The 20,894-nt window shown below is 47.9% G+C and overlaps 1 protein-coding gene across 2 annotated transcripts in view; it reads left to right on the forward strand.

Annotated features, from left to right (window-relative positions):
* The window catches only part of LRRC28 (leucine rich repeat containing 28), a 431,942-nt gene that overhangs the window by 63,301 nt on the left and 347,747 nt on the right, over window positions 1–20,894 (forward strand). For both annotated transcript variants that reach the window (XM_085644518.1, XM_085644516.1), the window contains exons 2-3: window positions 16,326–16,561; window positions 19,838–19,878. In XM_085644518.1, the coding sequence (XP_085500644.1) occupies window positions 16,394–16,561; window positions 19,838–19,878 (209 nt within the window). In that variant the 5' untranslated portion in view covers window positions 16,326–16,393. The remainder of the gene's footprint in view (window positions 1–16,325; window positions 16,562–19,837; window positions 19,879–20,894) is intronic.

The raw sequence follows: 20,894 nt of genomic DNA on the forward strand, positions 1-20,894 counted from the left end.
AGAAGGCAGAGGTATTGTTCTAAATCAGTCGATGGGTGAGTGCATGTGTGAGATGTGTGCAACAGTAAATAAACACACAATTACTTCTATTGTTAGCTGAATCTTCAGCTTCTACAAAAACACAAAAGATTGTATTACTGCGCCTTGCCACATACCCAGTTCCACAGCATTCTTTTGTAATGGCTTATGCAAAACTTTATGGTTTGGGGATATAATGGACCAGTGCCAGTATAAATAATTTCTCAGAGCTACAAATCTACCTTGGATCTCAAGAAGCACACTTTTTCATAATATCCCCTGCATCTTTGTGTGCAGGCTTGATCCTTAAGAAAACCCTCAGTGCTATCAACTAGGGTTCACTGGAATTATGCGGCAGAAGAGCACCAAATTATGCAACAGAGTTGACTAAATTATGCTGCGAGAAAAGACAAATTGTGCAGCAGTTTTTTGACATTGTTACATTATTTGTGATTTGAAAACACAATAATATTTTCTGGCCTAAGATTTCACAGCAACAGCACCATTATATCAACCGAATACAGACATAAGCAACTAAATAATGACCAGTCAACCTTTGCACAGGGCCTTCCACTGAGTGCAAATACATGTTGCCACGTTTTTAGTCTGATCTGTTTCAGGTACAAACTGTTTTCATATATAAATATGCGTATCATGTGTGTTTAAATTTTGCATTTACTCCGGCATTTAAATTGTTTCAAGTATCTGAAACGCTAGTGGTGATTGTCTGTGCCAAACCCCGATATCGAACATCATTACGTTAAACTTAGAATTTAAATGAGAATGCAAAGGAAATCTCACTGACATTGCCCTATGGTGCTTTCATGTAACGAAGGCAACAGATGAACGTCAGCAAGTCTCCCTTTTGACATATTTATATGCAGCATGCTCAATTTTTAATAGTGTTACCTGTAAGGGTTAGCGCAATGTTTTTATAATTTAGCTTATCATGAGTTCCTGTTTCTAAACAAAATAGGGCAATAAATTTCCTGTGCTTAAGTACATTTTATTTAAGGGGTATATTGGGTAGTGGTTTGTTTTTGCACTATGCACTTGATGGGAACATTTTGATGCACTATGCGTTTCAATGTCTTATGGTTATTATAATATTTTCCACAAAGTACATCAATTGTATAACACGTTAATGTATTTTTTCGTAATTTTAAGTAATTTAATGCTATATCGTCCGTGATTAAGAACTCTTTCATGTCTATGACTTGAACAGTGTATATCTGCTGTAGAAAAATGGTGCTTACTAGATTGAGAAAGGCTGCTGCGTCAGCCGAAACGCGCCTCTCTTGTCTGCTGGGTCGTAAGAGGCTCTATGCAATAATAAAGCCTTAACCCAGTAGTCCTCGTGTGCGTGCTCTTTTCCATGTGGAGCAGAGGTTATTTTGGATATATATTGCATAGGAAGGGACTTATGCCAACCCACGGCTAGATCTAGGAACATGTTATGTGGTACAGTACAGTACAGCCGATATACGGCTGAATTGATTGAATTGGCAAGAGGCTGATTTATAAGCACTAATTGTGACCATAATCATGTGAATAATGAAGTATATTGTCAATGAATTGTGTATTTCTTTATGAAATGTATATTTATACAAAACTTCAAGATGGCACTCACGTTAGAAGGAGAGTGCTTGTCCCTTCTTGATTTCAGTGCACGCATGAAATTCCTTTTAAACATGCCTCCTTCGGTGTGTCATGAACACCGAGGAAGGCTTTTCGCCGAAACGCATTTGTTTGCTGTTGGTTGCTGAATAAAGTTTTCAAGCGCCCCCCGTGAGTGCGGTATTTCTTTGCTATTCAAGGAATTGAGCAAAAAAATATATATATATATATTATCTACTGGCGGTCGCCAGTTTATAGTTAGGATCGTGTTTCCATAAGAAATCCGCAACATTCTATTTGGAATAACTTTGGCGCCGATTGACGAATCCTCGCGAAATTTTCAAAATGGGTGGGGCGCTCCGCTTCGCTCCTTCCCTGAAAGTCTCGGGGGCATTCGTCAAGCGGGGGCTGAGAAAAAGGGGGGCTCCCGAAACGCGTTTTCCCCATGCATTTTTCCATAGGACCTTTAGTCCAAGCTACAGCCCGAACGGCTGAACAGAATTACTTGAAATTTGGCAGAGAGGTAGTCCTCAGGTCAGGGACGTGCCTTTTGCAGGTCTGGTGTAAATCTGTTCAGTATTTCCTGAGAAAATAGCATTTAAAAGCATATATATATCTATAAGCGCGCACCGTGGGCGTACGGTAAAACTTACCGTACGCGCACGCTGCCGTGCGCAAGCGCGATTCTGATTGGTTGTTAGATCTTAGTAAACATTCCAATCGGTCGAAACCTGGAAGTGTCGGCCGCCATTTTGTCTCTCGCAGTCTGAGGGGGTAAAAAACAAAGGTGGAGAACGTGAAAAGGGGGCAGGGTGGACAATTCCTGACCCCCTAGCCTTTGTCAGGGGGTCCCAGAAGGACCCTCAAGGGCCAAAATTTCTTTTAATTTTGTTTTGGAAAATCGCGGAGTGCGCGTAGCGTGCGCGTACGGTAGAAACGGAAAAATTCCGCGAACTGCGTAACGTGGGCGTGCGGTGCGCAAAGGGCACAGTGCGCGCACAGTGCGTGAAGAGCACCGTGCGCGTAAGGTACGCGCACGGTGAAAAACCTTAAAAAAAAAAAAAAATAAATCCATACCTTAGCATTTAAAAAACCGTACAAATTCACTGAAAAAAACATAGGTTTCACACACGTTATAGTTAGGAATTAGCATTTAAAAAACCTTGCAAATTCACTTAAAAAACCATAGGTTTCACACATGTTATAGTTAGCTGGACATTTCACTCGTGAAAAACCATTGAAATTCCCCCGTTATAGTTAGTGCAGGCAACTATAACTCACGCGACCGCAATCCTCTGCTGATGACGTCAGATATTACATCACTGATGACATATGTGTCTTTCTGAAAAAAATATTTGTACTATATGTATAGCTAAAAATTAATGGAATGAAGACATGGGTAAATAAGTGTCTAAATACAGTGATGTAATATCTGACGTCATCAGCAGAGGATTGCGGTTGCGTGAGTTATAGTTGCCTGCACTAACTATAACGGGGGAATTTCAATGGTTTTTCACGAGTGAAATGTCCAGCTAACTATAGCATGTGTGAAACCTATGGTTTTTTAAGTGAATTTGCAAGCTTTTTTAAATGCTAATTCCTACCTATAACGTGTGTGAAACCTATGGTTTTTTCAGTGAATATATATATATATATTCACTGAAAAAACATAGGTTTCAGGCCTGATATAGTTAGGAATTAGCATTTAAGAAACCTTAGAAATTCACTGACAAAACCATAGGTTTTTAGAGGTGTTATAGTTAGCTGGACGTTTCACTCGTACAAAACCATTGAAATTCCTCCGATATAGTTAGTTGTACTAACTACATCTCGCGCGCCCGCAATCCACTGCTGATGATGTCACATATTACATCATTCATGACATGGTCTGTGACATCACTGATGACATCTCAAATTACATCACTGATGACATCATCCAGTGAATGTGGTTCGGTTCGTTATTTAAATATGTATTATATATATATATATATATATATATATATATATATATATATATATATATATATATATATATATATATATATATATATATATATATAGCAATTTGCATTGAAGAATGAGTGGATATATGAATATAAATATCTGGTTGGCGGTTTTAGTAGCAGTGTGATTGACTGTTTACTTGACCAATTTATAGTGTCTCACTAAATATATTGGATAGTGAATAAACTTTGTGAATATCTGTATCACTTTGTCAGTTGTTGTGTAAACTGCTGCACCAGTTGGTTACTAGCTACGTGAAAGTCTATATTAGTTATTGATTAGTTAACTGAGTATTTGTATGGGAGAGTGAATGTGTGTGTGGTTCGGTGGGGGGTGTGTGACAGCCCAAAGATGTGTGAATAGTTGAATCAGTAGGTATATGAAGTTAAAACAACATGTTATAACAGTTGTTTGGGTGAGTGAATATCTTTATGGGTGTGGTGATGAGCAAATATAGGTCTCAATGGTACATATCCAACAAACTACAAAAATAAAAGCCAGTGTATGTGTCAGTTGTTTATAAATAAGTATACATAAGACTCAGTGATTGAGTGACTGTATGGATAACTGTATACTGGTAATAGTGATTTTATAACACACTAAGTATGAGTTACTATCTATATGAATAGATAATATATGAAGTGGTGTTTGTATAAGTGTGTAGCTAAGTAAAAGTAAGTATGATCCATTGTTTGCATAAGTGAGTAGGATGACTTCATAAGTGATTTGGATTAGGATGTGGGCTGGTGTGTAATGTCGTGACCTCTGGTTTGAAGAGGAATGAATTCCCCAACTTAAAACAGGGCGTGTTTGCACACATATCACCTCAGGCCCAGCCCCCTACCTTCACCACTGTGCAAACACGCCCCGTGGCACGTTTTAAGGTGGGAGATTAAGTCCCCTTGAATCCTGAGGTCCCCTGGCGGCCAACTAGCCCACCAGGTACCTCCAGTAAGTGCCACGGAGCTGCGTTGCAGTGAGATATAAAAAGGGGCGTGGCCTCATTACACCTCTCTGCAACGCAGCCCCCTGGCGCATACTGGAGGTTCCTGGTGGGCTAGTTGGCCCCCAGGGACCCCCAGTATTCAAGGGGAATTAGATCCCCCTCTGCAAACGCGCCAGGGGGCGTGTTTTCAGGGTGTTGCAAGGAGGGCTCGTGGCCTCTGGTCCGATCCCATCTTTTTTTTTTTTCTTTCTTTTTTTAGAAGCGGGGCTGTGTAGCCCCCCTTCTTTTTCTAATTTATTGGCCCTGGGGACCCCATCCCCCAGGGCCTGCCCCAATTATTTATTTTTTTATTAAAAAAACAAAAATCGGGAAGGGGGCCGCGTGGCCCCCCTCCTGAGGCCATAGTTTGCCCCGGGACCATATCCCCTGGGGCATGGCCCTTTTTAAAAAAAATTGTGTTTTGGAGGGGGGCTGCCTTGCCCCCCTCCTGTGGCCCTCCCGGGCCACTACTCGTTGGGGACCATGGGGGGTCCCCAATCCCCCCCACAGTCTCAGCCGGCGCCCCGCCTCCTGCGGGAGCTGGCATTGCTTTTCCACATGGGGAGCAGCTAACATGCTGCTCCCCATGTGGAAGAGCAATCTGCTTTGCTTCATTGAAGCGACAGCAGGTTTCCATGCTCTCGCTTCAATGAAGCACAGCAGTTTGCAATGGCAACACTGCAGGAGCCGGCCCTGGGGGGTGGCGGTCCCAGGGGCCATCATTGACTCCAGGGGGAACCGCGCGGCCCCCCCTCCCACTTAATTTAAAGTGTGTTAAATAATTAGTGCCCCGGGGAGGTGGTGGTCCCCGGGGCGTGTGGGGGGGGTTCGAGCCCCCCACACAGGGTTTTTAGTTTTTTTTTTTAAAACAAGACCCGGGGGGTGACGGTCCCAGGGGCTGTGGGGGGGCAATGAGCCCCCCCACATACATTGACATAAAGCCCCGGGGGGTGGCGGTCCCTGGGGCTTGGGGGGGCCTTTGAGCCCCCCCACCCATGTATATTAAAGCCCCGGGGGTGGCGGTCGCTGGGGGAGATGATTGCCCCCCCCCATAATTCAGATAAGCCCCTTGGGATGGCGGTCCCCGGGGCTGGGAGGCCCCTCTGGGCCCCCCATTATAATAAACATATTGCCCCCGGGACTTGGGCCCCCCCCCGGAGGCTAAATAAAAACGAAGCACGCCAGGCCACTCTTCGTTTTTGTTTCCGGCAGCGGGATGCGCGGATCCTAAGCGCATCCCACGATTTAAAAAAAAAAAATACAAAAAATTGGGCCTTGTGGGACCTCCTGAGTAGGCCTAGGGGTCAGGGTGTTTCTTCACTGCCCCTTTGTCATGTTTTGCGCCTTTATTTTGGGGTTTTCTTGTGCCTCTGTTCTACCGAGGTACAAGATGGCTGCCAACACTTCCTGATTCAGAGTGTTGGCAGCCAATTAGCATACAGCTCGTGCTCGGGAGGGTGCGCGGATCATCCGAGGCCATAGATATATATATATATATATATATATATATCCACGCTACCAACAATGTCCACGCTCACGGACAAAGCACAGCACTCCGGGAGTATTCCGTAAGTTAGTTTATTCGGCAACAAGCAATAGACAGACGCGTTTCAGGGTATCCTTCGTCAGTGTCTAATTACGCTAGCCGCGCGAGAACTATTTTAAATTCAAACACCAATGACGTCACTTCCCCACCCATACGTCCGATGCAATATTATCTATCACATGGCGGCCATCTTAACAGGGTGAAGATAACGTACCAGCCTATATAGATAAACACTTTTTCTAGTTTATCGCTCGACATTCAAGAATTCCATCAGCAGCGTCGAGACAACACAATTGTTACTCATTGTAAATGCAATCAATTCTAATTCACTGAACATATTGTAAATATCACTTAACAATTGTGCCTCATAGAAAGCTACACAAGTTAATACAATTAAGCCGTGGATCGGCATGCATATTGTAGCAAACCTCATGATGTGCAATTAATATCTTGATGTATTAAATGATTCATACAATGGTACATTAGACAAATAAAGCCGTGTATCGGCCTAGGCACCTTATAGTAAAGTAGTCCACTAAAATCCATGAGGCTAAATCCCCACTAATGTAAGAAAGAGTCAAAACATACTTAATGGAAACATAAATGGGTGACAATCGTTGTTCCTACCCCTTATAGTCCCTGAATTTCATATGTGTTTAAAGGGAAAGACGACAGAGAAAAGAAGAGAATACAGTTGCGTTTACAAGGTCTTCCTGATTACCTCCCCAGATGCACGGCTAATTCCTCTCCACTATTCAGCCCGAAGGGTGTTTTGGTGTGCAGATCTATAATGTAGCGGGATTCAAGTCTCCGCAAGCGTTGTACTCTATCCCCACCCCTTGGATTGATGTGTACACAGTCCAATCCAAAGTACTGTAACAGTTCTCTGTTGCTATTATGTTTGAGGGCAAAATGTCTGGCTACAGGGTAGTTATTATCTTTATTCATGATCGCGCGCTGGTGTTCCAAGATGCGCATCTTTACACTGTGAATAGTGCTGCCAATATACTTAAGTCCACAGGGACACAATAGACAGTAAACTACATGTGTGGTAGTGCATGTGATAAATTTATCTATGGGTTTAGGTTTTTTTATCCCATCAATTGTGTAGCTCAAGGTTCTTTTACTGTTACAACAGGCTTTACATTTCCCACATGGGAAAAAACCTTTCATGTCTTTCAGAACACCTTTAGGTTGACTTACAGGTGGTAGGTAGCTCTGAACTAGTTTATCCCTCAAAGACCGTGATTTGCGGAAGGTAATCAATGGTACTGCCGGAATATCTTTACCCATTACGGAATCGGTTTGCAATATATGCCAATTCCTTTTCATTATATTCCTCAAAGTGTTTGCATCGTCTGAGAAAGTTGTTATCATCCGCAATTTGCTACCTTCTGAGTTGGTCCTTTTTATCCTGTTCAACTGGGTATCTCGATGTCAATGAAACTTTACTATTTGATTTAAATGACGAAAAAAATGTAACCTTACCGACATTGACAAAGGCGTGTAGCCGAAACGCGTCTGTCGGGTGTTTTTTGTTCTGTTGCCAAATAAATTCTTATGAAGATATTCCCATGGAGTGCGCCTCATTCATGATCCGGGATAGGATCAACGACTTGGAATATATATATATATATATATATATATATATATATATACTTTTAACTCTAATTTTCTCAGAAACTACTGAACGGATTTACACCATTTAAGCAAAAGGCACGAATCTGAACTGAGGACTACCTCTTTGCCAAATTTGGTGTAATTCCGTTCAGCAGTTCGGGCTGTAGCTGCGTCAACAGGTCCCATGGGAAAATGCATGGGGAAAACACGTTTTCAGGATAGGAGCGGACCGGAGCTGGCCAAAAGTTTGGAAAATTTCGCGAAGATTCGTCAATCGGTGCCAACGTTATTCCAAATAGAATGTTGCGGATTTCCTATGGTAAATAGGTCCTAACTATATCTACCTACTGGCGACCGCCAGTAGGTTATATATATATATTCTATGTGTGTGTGTGTATGTATGTATATATGTGTTTATAAATGTGTGTGTATATATGTGGGTGTATATATACACACACATATGCAGATTTTGCAAGGATAATAGATTATGTGATATATATATATATATATATATATATATATATATATATATATATATATATATATATATATATATAGTGGGAACCTCTGCTCCACATGGAAAAGAGCACGCACACGAGGACTACTTGGTTAAGGCTTTTTTATTGCATAGAGCCTCTTCCGACCCAGCAGACAAGACGCGAGGGGGCCAATGGCTCCTCCCAGGGAAAAACACATTTGTAAAAATAAAAATACACATCCTCTAGAATTTCTGAAAATGTACAAACTTATATAAAAAAAATACCTCGAAGTGTCTAAAGCGACCCCTGCCTTTAAAAAAAAATATATATATGTTTTATAGTAAATGTGTGGTTCCCGACGGGGCCGCAATTGGCCCCCAGGAAAAACAAATTTCCTAAAAAGAAATGTAAAAAATTGGAGCCCACACGATGTCAGCCCGTATGCCAGGAGGGACGACCCCCTCACCATTTCATTTTCATTTTCATCTTATTTATTTATTTGTTGTTTTTTTTTTTTTATAAAAACCTTTACTTCGTCAAGAGTCTGGACACAGCTATTCAGCCGACAACCCGGAGGTTCGGCAGCTTCGACAGAGAAGGACAAAGAAGCGTCCACATTGCATTAAAGGAGCAGTGAAAAGATTCCATTTTTAAATAAACACAAACACACAACAAACCCCAGCAAGGCAAAAACACTGAGTGCCCATGGTGAAAGCCCCCCAGGGGAGGTCAGACCCCAATCATCTAACAGTCACAGTTCTATGATAAGAGAAAGAAGGGGGGACAGTAGAGGCCCAAGCAGTCAATTAATCATCACATCTTATATACTGAGCTGGAAAGAATATCAAGAAGAAAGTTGTTCCTCGGGGGGATCCAAATCAGGGGCAAGACATATTCCCCCCCTATATTGATTCCACCTCCCCCAGATGGCGTGCCACTTCCGAGGGCGGCCTCTAGCGCAATACACTGTCTTCTCCCTGAGCATACTCCAATCCTGATTTCCTTTCCACGCGGTCAATGTGGGGGGCCCCACGGAGCCCCACAATCGCGCAATATCTCTCTTAGTGACCATGTTACCCAGAGTCACCCATTGGGTCTGCGCCGCATTGTGATCAGTGGGCCCCCAGACATTCAGGAGACAACACCGCGCTTCCGGCTGCATAGCAATGCCCGTCACCTCCCCCATCACTGCATGGACTCTCCTCCAGAATTCCGCGATGACACCACATTCCCAGATGATATGCAGGAAGGTACCCACCATACCGCATCCCCTCCTACATAGGCCTTCCTCAGAGAAACCCACATGAACCAGCCTTGGCCCCGTCACATACACTCGATGCAGTATTTTGAGCTGCACCAACCTCAGACGCGACGGGATCTCAACCTCCTTGGGAGAGGAAACAGCAGACTGCCAATCCTCATCATCCAACTCGAGTCCATCCCTAGTCCACTGGTCCCGCAGCCCCAGGAGCACATCCGCCCGGACGTTTATCAATTTCTTGTAGATGAGCGAGATCGTGCTCTCAGGCATATGGCCATCAAGGATCCGGTCCTCCAAAGGAGAAAACTCAGGCACCTTCTCACCCTCCACGAGGACTGACCGGAGGGCATGACGCACCTGAACATAGCGGAAAAACTCGGAAGCCCCCAGCTCATACTCCTTCTGCAACTCTTCAAAGGACTTCACCCTCCCCTTAATCAGCACATCTCCAACCCTGGAGATGCCGATCAGGTCCCATTTGTCAAAACCTTTCGTATGCCAAAGTCTGCCCAATCTTTCAGATTCAAACAACGGGGTAGCGAGGGTGAGCCTATCCTTCCAGCCCAGCGAGTCAGTTGCCATCTTCCACACACGCACCGCCACCCCAGTAGGCCCCGTGAGGGACGAGTCCAGAGACCGCGAGTACAACGCCCTGTGATAGTTACCACCACGCAGCAACCACCTATCCATGGCATAACCAGGGCTGAGGGCAGGGCCATAGAGACCATGATTAATCGCGCTCAGCTGGGTGGCCCAATAGTAGCGTCGGATGTCTGGAAGCGCAATACCCCCATCATACCATGGTAGCGTCAACTTAGCAATTGCTATTCGAGGCCGCCCGTCCCACAACAACGTTCGTTGAAGGCTTTCGATCTCCCGAAAGTATTTGGCCGGTACCCAATCTAAAGTATTCTGCAATGCGTAGAGGAACCGGGGAAGAGACATCATTTTGAACAAGGCAGCGCGCCCAACACTGGGACAGGAACAGACTAATTTGCATGTAGCCAGGTTCTGAGCTGGGATGGTGCAGTGAGCTAAAAAACGGTGATGGATTAAAACCATGATCTCTTGACTTGGTAAGAGTATTCTGCATCATTCAGAAACTCTGTCCATCACCACCCCCTTTTCCAAAATTGATTTTATCCACACTCAGTGTGGGAGGGTATACTCAGACGTGAGTCCCTTGCTCATTGCACCATCAGGATTCAAGCAAGCCGGGCCGGCGAAGCCTGTGATGCCAGAAACCGGTCCCCGGAAGCTTGTTTCCTTCCCAGTATAAGAATTGGCTTGGTAGTTTGGTTTGCCCTGTTCCCATCATGCACTGGGACAGGAACAGACTAATTTGCATGTAGCCAGGTTCTGAGCTGGGATGGTGCAGTGAGCTAAAAAACCGGTGATGGATTAAAACCATGATCTCTTGACTTGGTAAGAGTATTCTGCATCATTCAGAAACTCTGTCCATCACCACCCCCTTTACCACCCCCTTTTCCAAAATCAACGAGGGAGAGCGGCAGCCTCCGCCAGCCCTCTACATCCCGCCACAGTCGCGCCAAGGGAGGGAGCAGGTTCCTCTCATACCGCAAAGCGGAGTCCGTGGAGATAAAGATCCCCAAATACACGAAGCCCTGCTGAGCGATCTGGATTGAACAAGTTCGCGGGATCGGTGGAACCTCGCCACTCAGAACATATAAATACGATTTACTCCAGTTGATGACGAGACCCGAATTCCTACCGAAAGATGTAAGAACGTCACAGACCACTATCAGTGATTTCTTGGGCGAGGCAAGATACAACAGGATGTCATCAGCATATAGCGAAATGCGGTCCTCGTGTTCGGGCGACCATCTAAGTCCCCGTATATCCGGGTTCCAGCGTATCCACGCCACCAATGGCTCAAGGGCGAGGGCGAACAACAATGGCGACAGGGGGCAACCTTGCCGAGTGCCCCTCCCAAGCTGAAGCGGAGTCAACGCCCGGCCATTTACCACCACACTCGCAAGGGGTCCCTCATACAGCAACCTCACCCAGCTCACAAAGCCATGGCCAAAGCCGAACTTGGCCAGCACCGCCCACAAATATGCCCATTCCACCGTATCAAAGGCCATCGTGGCATCGAGAGACGCCACAACGGCTGGTTCACGCAGCGTGCCCGCCCTGGCGATCACGCCATGAAGGCGCCGAAGGTTTAACGCGGTGTTACGATGCGGAATAAAACCGGATTGATCAGGGTGGACCAAGTCTCCAATCACCCTGACCAATCGGGCCGCCAGGACTTTAGCCAGAATCTTCGGCTCGGCGTTAAGAAGGGAGATAGGCCTATATGAGGCACACTTATCTCGGGGTTTACCATCTTTGTGTATAACAACAATCGTCGCCAGTCGCTGATCCAATGGGAGTGTCCCACTCCCCCGCGCCTCCACGAACATGGCGCGCAGGTGAGGGGCAACCATATCCGGAAACAGCTTATACAGGTCAATTGGCAAGCCGTTCGGGCCCGAGGCCTTGCCCGAGTTCAGCGCGCGGATAGCTCCCGCCACCTCATCGACCGTTATGTCTCCGTCCAAATCGTCCCTATCTACATCGGAAAGACAGGGCATAGCAATATCACGCAAGAGGTCACGCGAGTCCTCGGGCGGTCTATCCGACACTGAGGTATAAACCATACGGAAATAGTCCATGAAGCACTGCACAATCCTCTCAGGTTCCACAATCGCCTCTCCCCCCTCTCCCGTCAACTCCGGCACTACTCTATTGACCCGTTCTTTTTTGTCCAGCCAAGCTAGGAGTTTCCCGGCCTTGTCACCAACATCATACAAACGGCCCTGCTGTTCCCTACTGAGGGTCTTAGCGACATTCGTCACCAGGTCCTTATACTCGGCTTGCTTCAAGCTCAGCTCATGCAGTGAGGCCTCTTTAACCTCCTCCTCTAGCGCTCCCTCCAAAGCCACAATCTCCTCCTCAACCTGCATGACCTCGCCATCTCTCCGCCGCTTGGCCGCCACTACAAGGGAGAGAGCCTCCCCGCGCAGCACGGTCTTGAACGCTTCCCACAGCGACACTGCCGAGTCCACGGATCCCTGATTATCCTTGAAAAATGTTTTAACTGTCTTCACCAGTGCGCTGCGCATCTTGGGGTCTCGGAAGTACCAAGGGTTAATAGGAGCCACTCTTCCCCCTCCCTCACGGCCAACATCCAGCCTGACCCACACTGGCGAATGGTCCGATATACCACGCGCCATGTGCCTGGCCTCGGACACCATTGAGGCGTGCGCAGCCAGAGTGAGCAGGTAATCAATCCTAGAGAGGCTACCATGCGCTCCGGAGTGGAAGGTGTATTGGCTCTGTGTGGGGTGCAGGAGCCTCCAGCAGTCTATCAGGCCAAGTGTGTCAAGAAAGTCTGGAAGCCACTTCTGAGCCCCCCCCGTGTCTCTGGGCGGGTATCTATCCAGCAGCCCAGAGCCGACAGCATTGAAGTCACCCCCCACCACAAGCATACCCCCCGGGAGATCCAGCAAAGCCCTACCCAGATCTGTAAACGTGGAGGCCTGCAGGGCCGGCGGGACATAAACCGAAACTAAAACCAAAGTTCTTCCTTCCCACCGCCCCGCCACCGCCACAAACCTCCCCCTATCGTCAACAATGGTGGAGTCCACCTCAAATGGTAGCGAGGCTCTGACTAGGATGCCCACACCCCTGGACCCAGAGGAAAATCCCGAATGTGCTACGAATTTATAACCCTTCCTATTAAGAGCATAGCACATGTTACCTATAAGGTGCGTCTCCTGCAGTAGGGCGACATCCGGTAATGACCGTTTCAAGAATTGCAAAACAATCCCGCGCTTAATGCGATCCCCCAAACCATTAACATTCCAGCTAATAACACTTAAACCCCTACCCCCCATCCCCAAACGTAAGGAGGCCCACCCCACACCCGAAGAGCCACCATGGAACAGCCCTGAAAATAGTCAATACGCCTTGCATAAACAAACCCCCCAACAACGAACCCAAAATCCCAACTATCCCCCCCACCCTGCACCCCTGCTGCAGCTTACAAAGCCCCCCCAACTTGCAGTGTGCCTGTCGCCCTACCGAACCCAAAATCTACAAAAAGTACCCTAAGGGAGGAAAGAGCTCCCCTCGTCCTCCCACAACCCTCCGTATTTACTGCATTCTGTTCAAGTCATTAACTGGAGTCAAAACGAGTCAGTCCGGTTCCGAAGACATCAACCTTGTTCATCCCGGCCACTGTCCCCATCTGCGGCAGTGTCCTCTCCCGTCCGTCGTCGGGGCAGAGCGTTCAGCCATTCCTCGGCCATGACAGGCGACTCAAAAAAGAATGTTCGGTCTTCGTACACCACACGTAGTCTCACAGGGAAGAGCATGGCATATTTCAGTTCCCTCTCCCGAAGCCGCCTCTTCACCCCCAGGAAGCCCTGCCTCTGCCTCTGCACCTGCTGGGTGAAGTCAGGATAGAAATTCACCGAAGCGTTCTGGAAGGGGACCGGGCCCGTCACCCTCGATGCTTGCAGGATAGCGTCCCGATCTCTAAAATGAAAGAGCCGGGCGACAATCGGCCTCGGTGGGGCTCCCACCTTGGGCCTACCACCCGGCACCCTATGTGCCCTCTCAACTGCGAAAAACTTTCCAAGACCCTTAGGCTGCAGATGATTAAGCACCAAGTCCTCCACTAGCAGGTCTACAGAAGTCTCGTCCGAGGACTCCGGGACCCCTATAACGCGCACGTTGTTGCGCCTGGCCCGGCTCTCAAAGTCCTCCAGCCGACGGGCGGCGAGATCACTCTCGGTCCGCAACTTACGGACCTCGGTCTGTAGTTCCGAGACATCAGCGGCGAGGCCCGTGGTCTTGAGGTCCAGGGTTTTAACTCGTTCATTCGTTTTGCCCAAATCCGCACGGATCAGATTAACGTCCACCAAGATGGCATCCACTTTGTGCGCCAGGGCATCAAACTGTCTCCCAATCGAAGTCTGCAGTCCGTCGAGCGCTCCCATGACATCCTGGAGCGAGAGCTCCGGGGCCAAGGGTGAGGCAGCCTTCTGTGCATCCGGCGACTGGCTCGGTCCACCCGGTGACCCCTTCTGCTGGGCGTAGCGGTCCATATTGTTGGCCTGAGTATAGGCTCCCCGCCTGGTGGCCTTAGGCTTCGGCCGATCCACCTCTGCTTTGCCCGACATGGTTGGCTCAAGCAGGTCGGTTCAATCAGGACGACCCTCTCTCAGCGAAAGGAGGCAGGAGTGCGCAGTCCTGTGATGGGCCACCAGAGTAGCGTGCAGAGCGTCCAAATAATAATAAGGCAGCCGAGAGCACTCCCTGGGCAGGGCCAACAAAGGACGAGAAAGCGAAAGTGAAAGGATGTAGACCTCCGTCCGGTAGTTCACACCTCGCCTGGCCGCTGTTGTTCAATTAGAGGCCGGGCATCCTGCCAACTCCAGCCCCTGGCATCCTTCGGAGATAGGCCTCAATCTTCCGCCATGCATAACTCCGGTTCCCGGTGGGCGATCCGACCGCGGGTAGCATCAATCGCCTCCCTGACTAGTCATCTGCACGATGCCATGCATGCAAACAGGATTAGAGACAGGATAGTCGACGGAGGGCACGAGGGTCTCGGGAGCTCAAAGCTCACGCGGCCATCTTGGTCAAGCGCTAGGCTCCTCCCCCTATTTATTTATTGTTAAGCATTTTTTCACTTCCCCTGGGGGCGTGATTGCGATCCAAGGGAAAAAACACTTTGATTAAAAATAAAACAATTCACCCCTGGGGGGCAGTGGAGAGTTTGGCCTGTTACCCCGAGAATATACCACCCCTGCCCTTCCCGCTTCACCCCCCCCCCCCCCAAAAAAATACAGTCCCTGGCGGCCTAGTGGTTTTCCTGGGTTTGGAATGCGATGTGACCACAATCCACTGCCAGGAAAACACGTCAGGAAGGTATTGTTGGAAAGGGAACCATCTCTCCTTCCCAACGATGCTTCCCTGAAACCTGTAGAGGCATCCCCGTCCCCAAAACCCAACCGGAAACCGGAGGAAGAACTCACCTGTTGCTTTGGTGCTGTCGGTGGTAATCTGTGACATCCGTGCGCTGACTCCACAAATGTTTTGGTGGGGGGGCAGGGGCTGATGCAGAAATGACCCTTCATTGCTTCCACCCTTTACTTAACACAAAAAAAGAAATCCCTGGTACAAGCACTGAAGGATCCTTTGTAGCCCTCCCAGTGCCGCCAGTGGCTGACAGACTTGCTGGGTGGAGGGTTGTCAGCTGTTGGCTGACATCCTCTCCTAAGGGTCAACATACACACGTCTGTTAATCTGACCCATAATAGAATCTGGAGTTCCGTCATGCTGAGAACATGGCTGCTCATGAGGACAGCAACTGTTTAGAGCAGGCGACAAACTCAGAGGGGCATGTCTGCCAGTTGATATTAAGAGATACATATATATTTTTAAAGCAATATACTCCTTTTAAACATACTCGTGCACACCTGGTCATAACACCAGTTACTTGGGATTGAGATCTCTGCATGGCATCGCAAAACCTGACGTACACAGTTCCTGTCAGCCACACCTGGAATGTTATTAGCAGACAATATCAGAAACTGTCACCCTTACTATGCCTCTACTCTAACCAGTCAATGGAACATAGGTGAGATGGTCACCTTCACAGCCTATTGCTCATGTTACTTTTTAGTGCCCTGAGATAGGCTAGCTGCATGCTGTAAAGCTGTTACTAAAGATGCTTTTCAGCAGCCTGCTATCTAACATTGTCATGTTCTGTTTCTCCAGCTAGGACTCACGGTTGACCGGTGGTGCCAAAGGAAATCTGCAAAGTGGCAGATGGGACTATCTCAGTCATGGCATCTGACCTTTGCCAAGCCATCTCGGTGGCAAAGCTGGAAAAACACAAGAACCTCTTCTTGAACTACAGGAACCTCAACCATTTTCCTCTGGAATTGTTGAAAGATGAAGGGTTGCAGTACCTGGAACGGCTTTACATGAAAAGGAATTCATTGACATCGCTGGTAAGCTTGGCTTCTCCTTGCAAATGGCTAGGGACTCTTGTGCTTCTCCTTTGTGAGGCATCTCTATTTTAAGCAGGTGCTTGGTCGCCATTGTAGGTCTTTACAGTGCCAGTCTGGCTTGGGTAGGAGGCGTTCTGGACAAATGGTGTGGTAATTGACCATTTGTAAGCACGTTGGCAGATTTAAAGACTACTATGGGTGGGTGGGTGGCTTGGAAGGCACTAAGAAGAGCGGTCTGCAGTGTGATTCAGTTTGGGTGCCACTAAGATACCCGAGAGTGTGCGCTGGGGGGTACTGGCAGAGGATTTATGCTTGTTCCATAAGAAGCGAGCAGAGCAGTCTGTGTACGATGGCAGCCATGTTTGTGTAACAGTCCATGGTCCAGGTCATAAAATTAATTTTAATGCTTAATCCTAGTAGTCACTTCCACCTGGCAGGGCTCGTTCCCTGTCCAGACTGAAAGCACAGGGGCCACACTGGAGCAGCCAACTGTCAATCAATCAGTGCATTTGTAGAGTGCACTACTCACCCGTGAGGGTCTCAAGGCGCTAAAAGGAGGAGGGGGGTGAGTGCTGCTACTGCTCGAACAGCCAGGTCTTGAGAAGTCTTCTGAAGGTCAACAGGTCCTGGGTCTGTTGCAGGTGTATGGGGAGGGTGTTCCATATCTTGGCGGCGAGGTAGGAGAATGATCTGCTGCCAGTGATCGTACGGTGGATCGTGGAACGGTGGCGGAGGGCGAGGTCAGCGGAGCGAAGCTGGCGATTTGGGGTGTAGAAGGTGAGTTGTTTATTGAGGTATGCTGGTCCGACGTTGTGGAGTGCTTTGTGAGCGTGGGTGAGGAGCTTGAAGGTGATCCTCTTGTTGACGGGGAGCCAGTGCAAGTTTCTCAGGTGGGCAGTGAGGAGGCTGTGGCGGGGGACGTCGAGGATGAGGCGTGCGGAGGCGTTCTGTATGCGTTGGAGTCTTTTCTGGAGTTTGGCCGTGGTTCTCGCGTAGAGGGCATTGCCGTAGTCCAGCCTGCTGCTAACAAGGGCCTGGGTGACCGTCCTTCTGGTTCTGGTGGGGATCCATCTGTAGATCTTGCGAAGCATGCGGAGGGTGTTGAAGCAGGAGAAGGAGACGGCGTTGACTCGCTGGGTCATAGACAGTGATGAGTCCAGGATGAACTCCAGCTTGCGTACGTGCGTGGTCGGTGGGTGTCGGTGCATCTCCCAGCGCGGTCGGCCACCTTGAGTCGTCCCAGGCGGATGGGGTGGAGCCGAGGATGAGGACCTCCGTCTTGTCTGAGTTCAGTTTCAGGCGACTGTTCTTCATCCATTCGCGACGGCCTTCATTCCTTTTGGAAGGTTGGTTTTGGCGGTGGCGGGGTTCTTGGTGAGGGAGAGGATCAGCTGGGTGTCTTCGGCGTCTGAGGTGATGTTGAGGTCATGTGATCGGACGATGTTGGTGAGCGGTGCCATGTAGACGTTAAAACGGGTCGGCTGAGGGATGATCCTTTGGGTATGCCACAGGTGATCTTGGTGGCTTCGGATCGGAAAGGGGGGAGGCAGACTCTCTGGTTTCTGCCGGTGAGGAAGGAGGTGATCCAGTCCAGGGCTTTGTCGCAGATCCCCGTGTCGTGGAAGCATCTGCATAGGGTGTGATGGCAGACGGTGTCGAAGGCGGCCAAGAAGTCCATGAGGATGAGGGCCACAGTTTCGCCTTTACCAGCAGGGTCCTGATGTCGTCGGTGGCGGCAATGAGGGCGGTTTTAGTGCTGTGGTTGCTGCGGAATCCGTATTGGGATGGGTCCAGGGTGTTGGTCTCCTTTAGGATGTAGGTCAGTTTTCTGTTGACGATCTTCTCAATGACTCTCGCCGGGAACGGGAGCAGGGAGATGGGCCGGAAGTTCTTGTGGTCCTTTGGGTCTGCCTTGGGTTTCTTGAGTAGGGCATTGATCTTGGCTTGTTTCCAGCGCTCCGGGAAGGTGGCAGATTCGAAGGAGCTGTTGAGGATCTTCTGGAGATGGGGTGCGATGATGGAGCTTGCTTTGCTGAAGATGTGGTGGGGGCAGGGGTCAGATGGCGAGCCGGAGCGTATGGTGTTCATGATTTTGATGATGTCGTCGTCGTTGACGTGGTTCCAGGAGAGCAGGAGGTCTGTGTGGCTGGGGCCGGTGAGTTTGGGTTATCGCCGGCTGTCGGGGAGGGGGGGTCTGGGTGTTGAAGCTTGCGTTTTTGAGGGCAGCGTGGTTGTCCGGTGTCTGTTCGTGGCGCCACTTCTTCTCAAGTCTTCTGCAGGTCTGCTTGGATGCCTGGAGGTCTGTGGTGAACCAGCTGGCCCTTCTGTTGGTGCGTCTGTTTGAGGGTTTCTTGATCGGGGCAAGAGTGTTGGTGCAGTCATCGATCCATTGCCTGATGTTGCGGGCGGCTGTGTTGGTGGGGTCGGTTGGTGGGTCTCGGGCGAGGGTGGTGATTAGCTGGTCTTCGGTGACCTTGTTCCAGCTGCGGTGTGGGATTTGTTGAGGGTGGTTGTGCGCGGTGTGTTTCTTGAAGGAGAAGTGGATGTAGCGGTGGTCGGTCCAGTGGAGTTTGGTGGTGTGGCTGTAGGTGACGTGGTTGCTGGCGGAAAAGATGGGGTCGAGCATGTGTCCGGCGGAGTGGGTGGGAGTCTTGACAAGCTGTTTGAGTCCGAGGTTGTCGAGCTGGGTCGTTGAGTTGCTGGCGTTCTCGAGGTGGAAGTTCAGGTCTGCCGAGATCTGGAGCACTGTATCTCAGAAGTGGGCACCATCTGAGCATCTAAGATGGAAAGATGGCTGGCCTTTGTAGTCCACACACCCTGCTATGTAAAGTGCTCCCTGTAATCATTTATTGCGAGGCAGACTGCTTCACCTTCAGGAGAAAAGTAAAATCTGGACTTTTTAGTTTCCCATGTGCCCACATTTTCAAGACAGAAATTGTCCATGGTCACTCTGCCTGTTTGTTTGGGTTTTTATAGAGTTCTACTGTTCACATCTGTTAGTTTTATTTTCGAATGATGATTTATTCCTGAAATTGGATTAAGTGGGATCCAAATGTGCTATTACAAAAAGATGCGAGAACAAGCTCGGAGTGTCTGAACTCTAATGACCCTTTATCCCGCACTTCAAGTTTATCTTTTAAAACTTCTAAAACTTGGAAGAACGACTTTAAAGTTAACATATGGCATGTTGTCCTGGTATTGCTTTGAGAATTGGTGATTAATGTGTTCTTACAGTTGGTGAAAAATAACAGTAATCATGACAGCTTTTTTTTTCAGCCTGAAAACCTTGCACAGAAGCTCCCAAACCTGGTTGAATTGTAAGTGATAATTAATTCTTCACACCTTTTTAATTCTGCTGTCGTATTCAAATGTACCTTCAGTGACTTAATTTAGCAAGAACATCTAGCGTGTATCTCTAATGAGGGTATTGCTTCGCCTATAATATGGAAATGATAATTTGCAAAGTTTCTTTCGTTTACAAGAGCACTCGACATAGACGCACACTGGCTTTTAAGATTGCTCGGATCTTTCAGATGAAGTAAATGCATTGGTGAATCCCACACTGCCCTACTTTTCAACAGCGATGCCTTTTCCCTAGCTTTACACGCCACCGTGGACGTGTTTTTCGCAACTTAGAATTGTGAACTAGAACATATTAACACATGCCATTCTGAAGTTTGTATGTGCTCAGTAGGGCAGTCAAAGAGACACACCCTCGTGTCCCATAGTGAGTGGCAGGAAGTCCAATACTGAATCCTTCATTAAAGGGTTTTTCTAACCAGTGTTACTGTGCTGATGTAAGCTCTCCCTGAGTTTCTTCCCTGGACCGCATTGTATCCTGCTGCCATCTTCCATCTTTTCTGCCAATAAATGGCATCTTTCGAACCTTGCCTGTGAATTGGTTACTCGTAGCTTAGGATTTATGGATTTTTTTTTTCCGACTTGGTCCCCATACTAAGGTGTTGTACTCTACTTTGCATTTATGGTGGCCTTTCTTTTACTTTTGAATGTGTATGACAATATTCTTCCAGAAGAGACACGGGAAAAGGAAGAAGTAAAATAAATATGGTCTTTAGTAGGAAAGATGTTAATGCAATAAATTCGAAATATTAAACATGTCAAAAAAAGATTTAAAAATAGGGAAAGAGGTGATCTGGTGAATCGAATGAAAGGGGCAAGAACAGGGAACGGTAACTAAAGAAAAATAAAGCCCAAGGAGACAGAAACTAGGAGGAAAAAGAAATAAAATGGGTGAGTGGCTGAGGCAACAGTATGTTAATTCTCACAAGGAAACAATGGGAATTGGAAAGACAAGGGGTAAGGAAAAGGAGAC

This window comes from Triturus cristatus, chromosome 3_1 (assembly GCF_964204655.1).
Source record: "Triturus cristatus chromosome 3_1, aTriCri1.1, whole genome shotgun sequence".
Taxonomy (NCBI): Eukaryota; Metazoa; Chordata; class Amphibia; order Caudata; family Salamandridae; genus Triturus; species Triturus cristatus.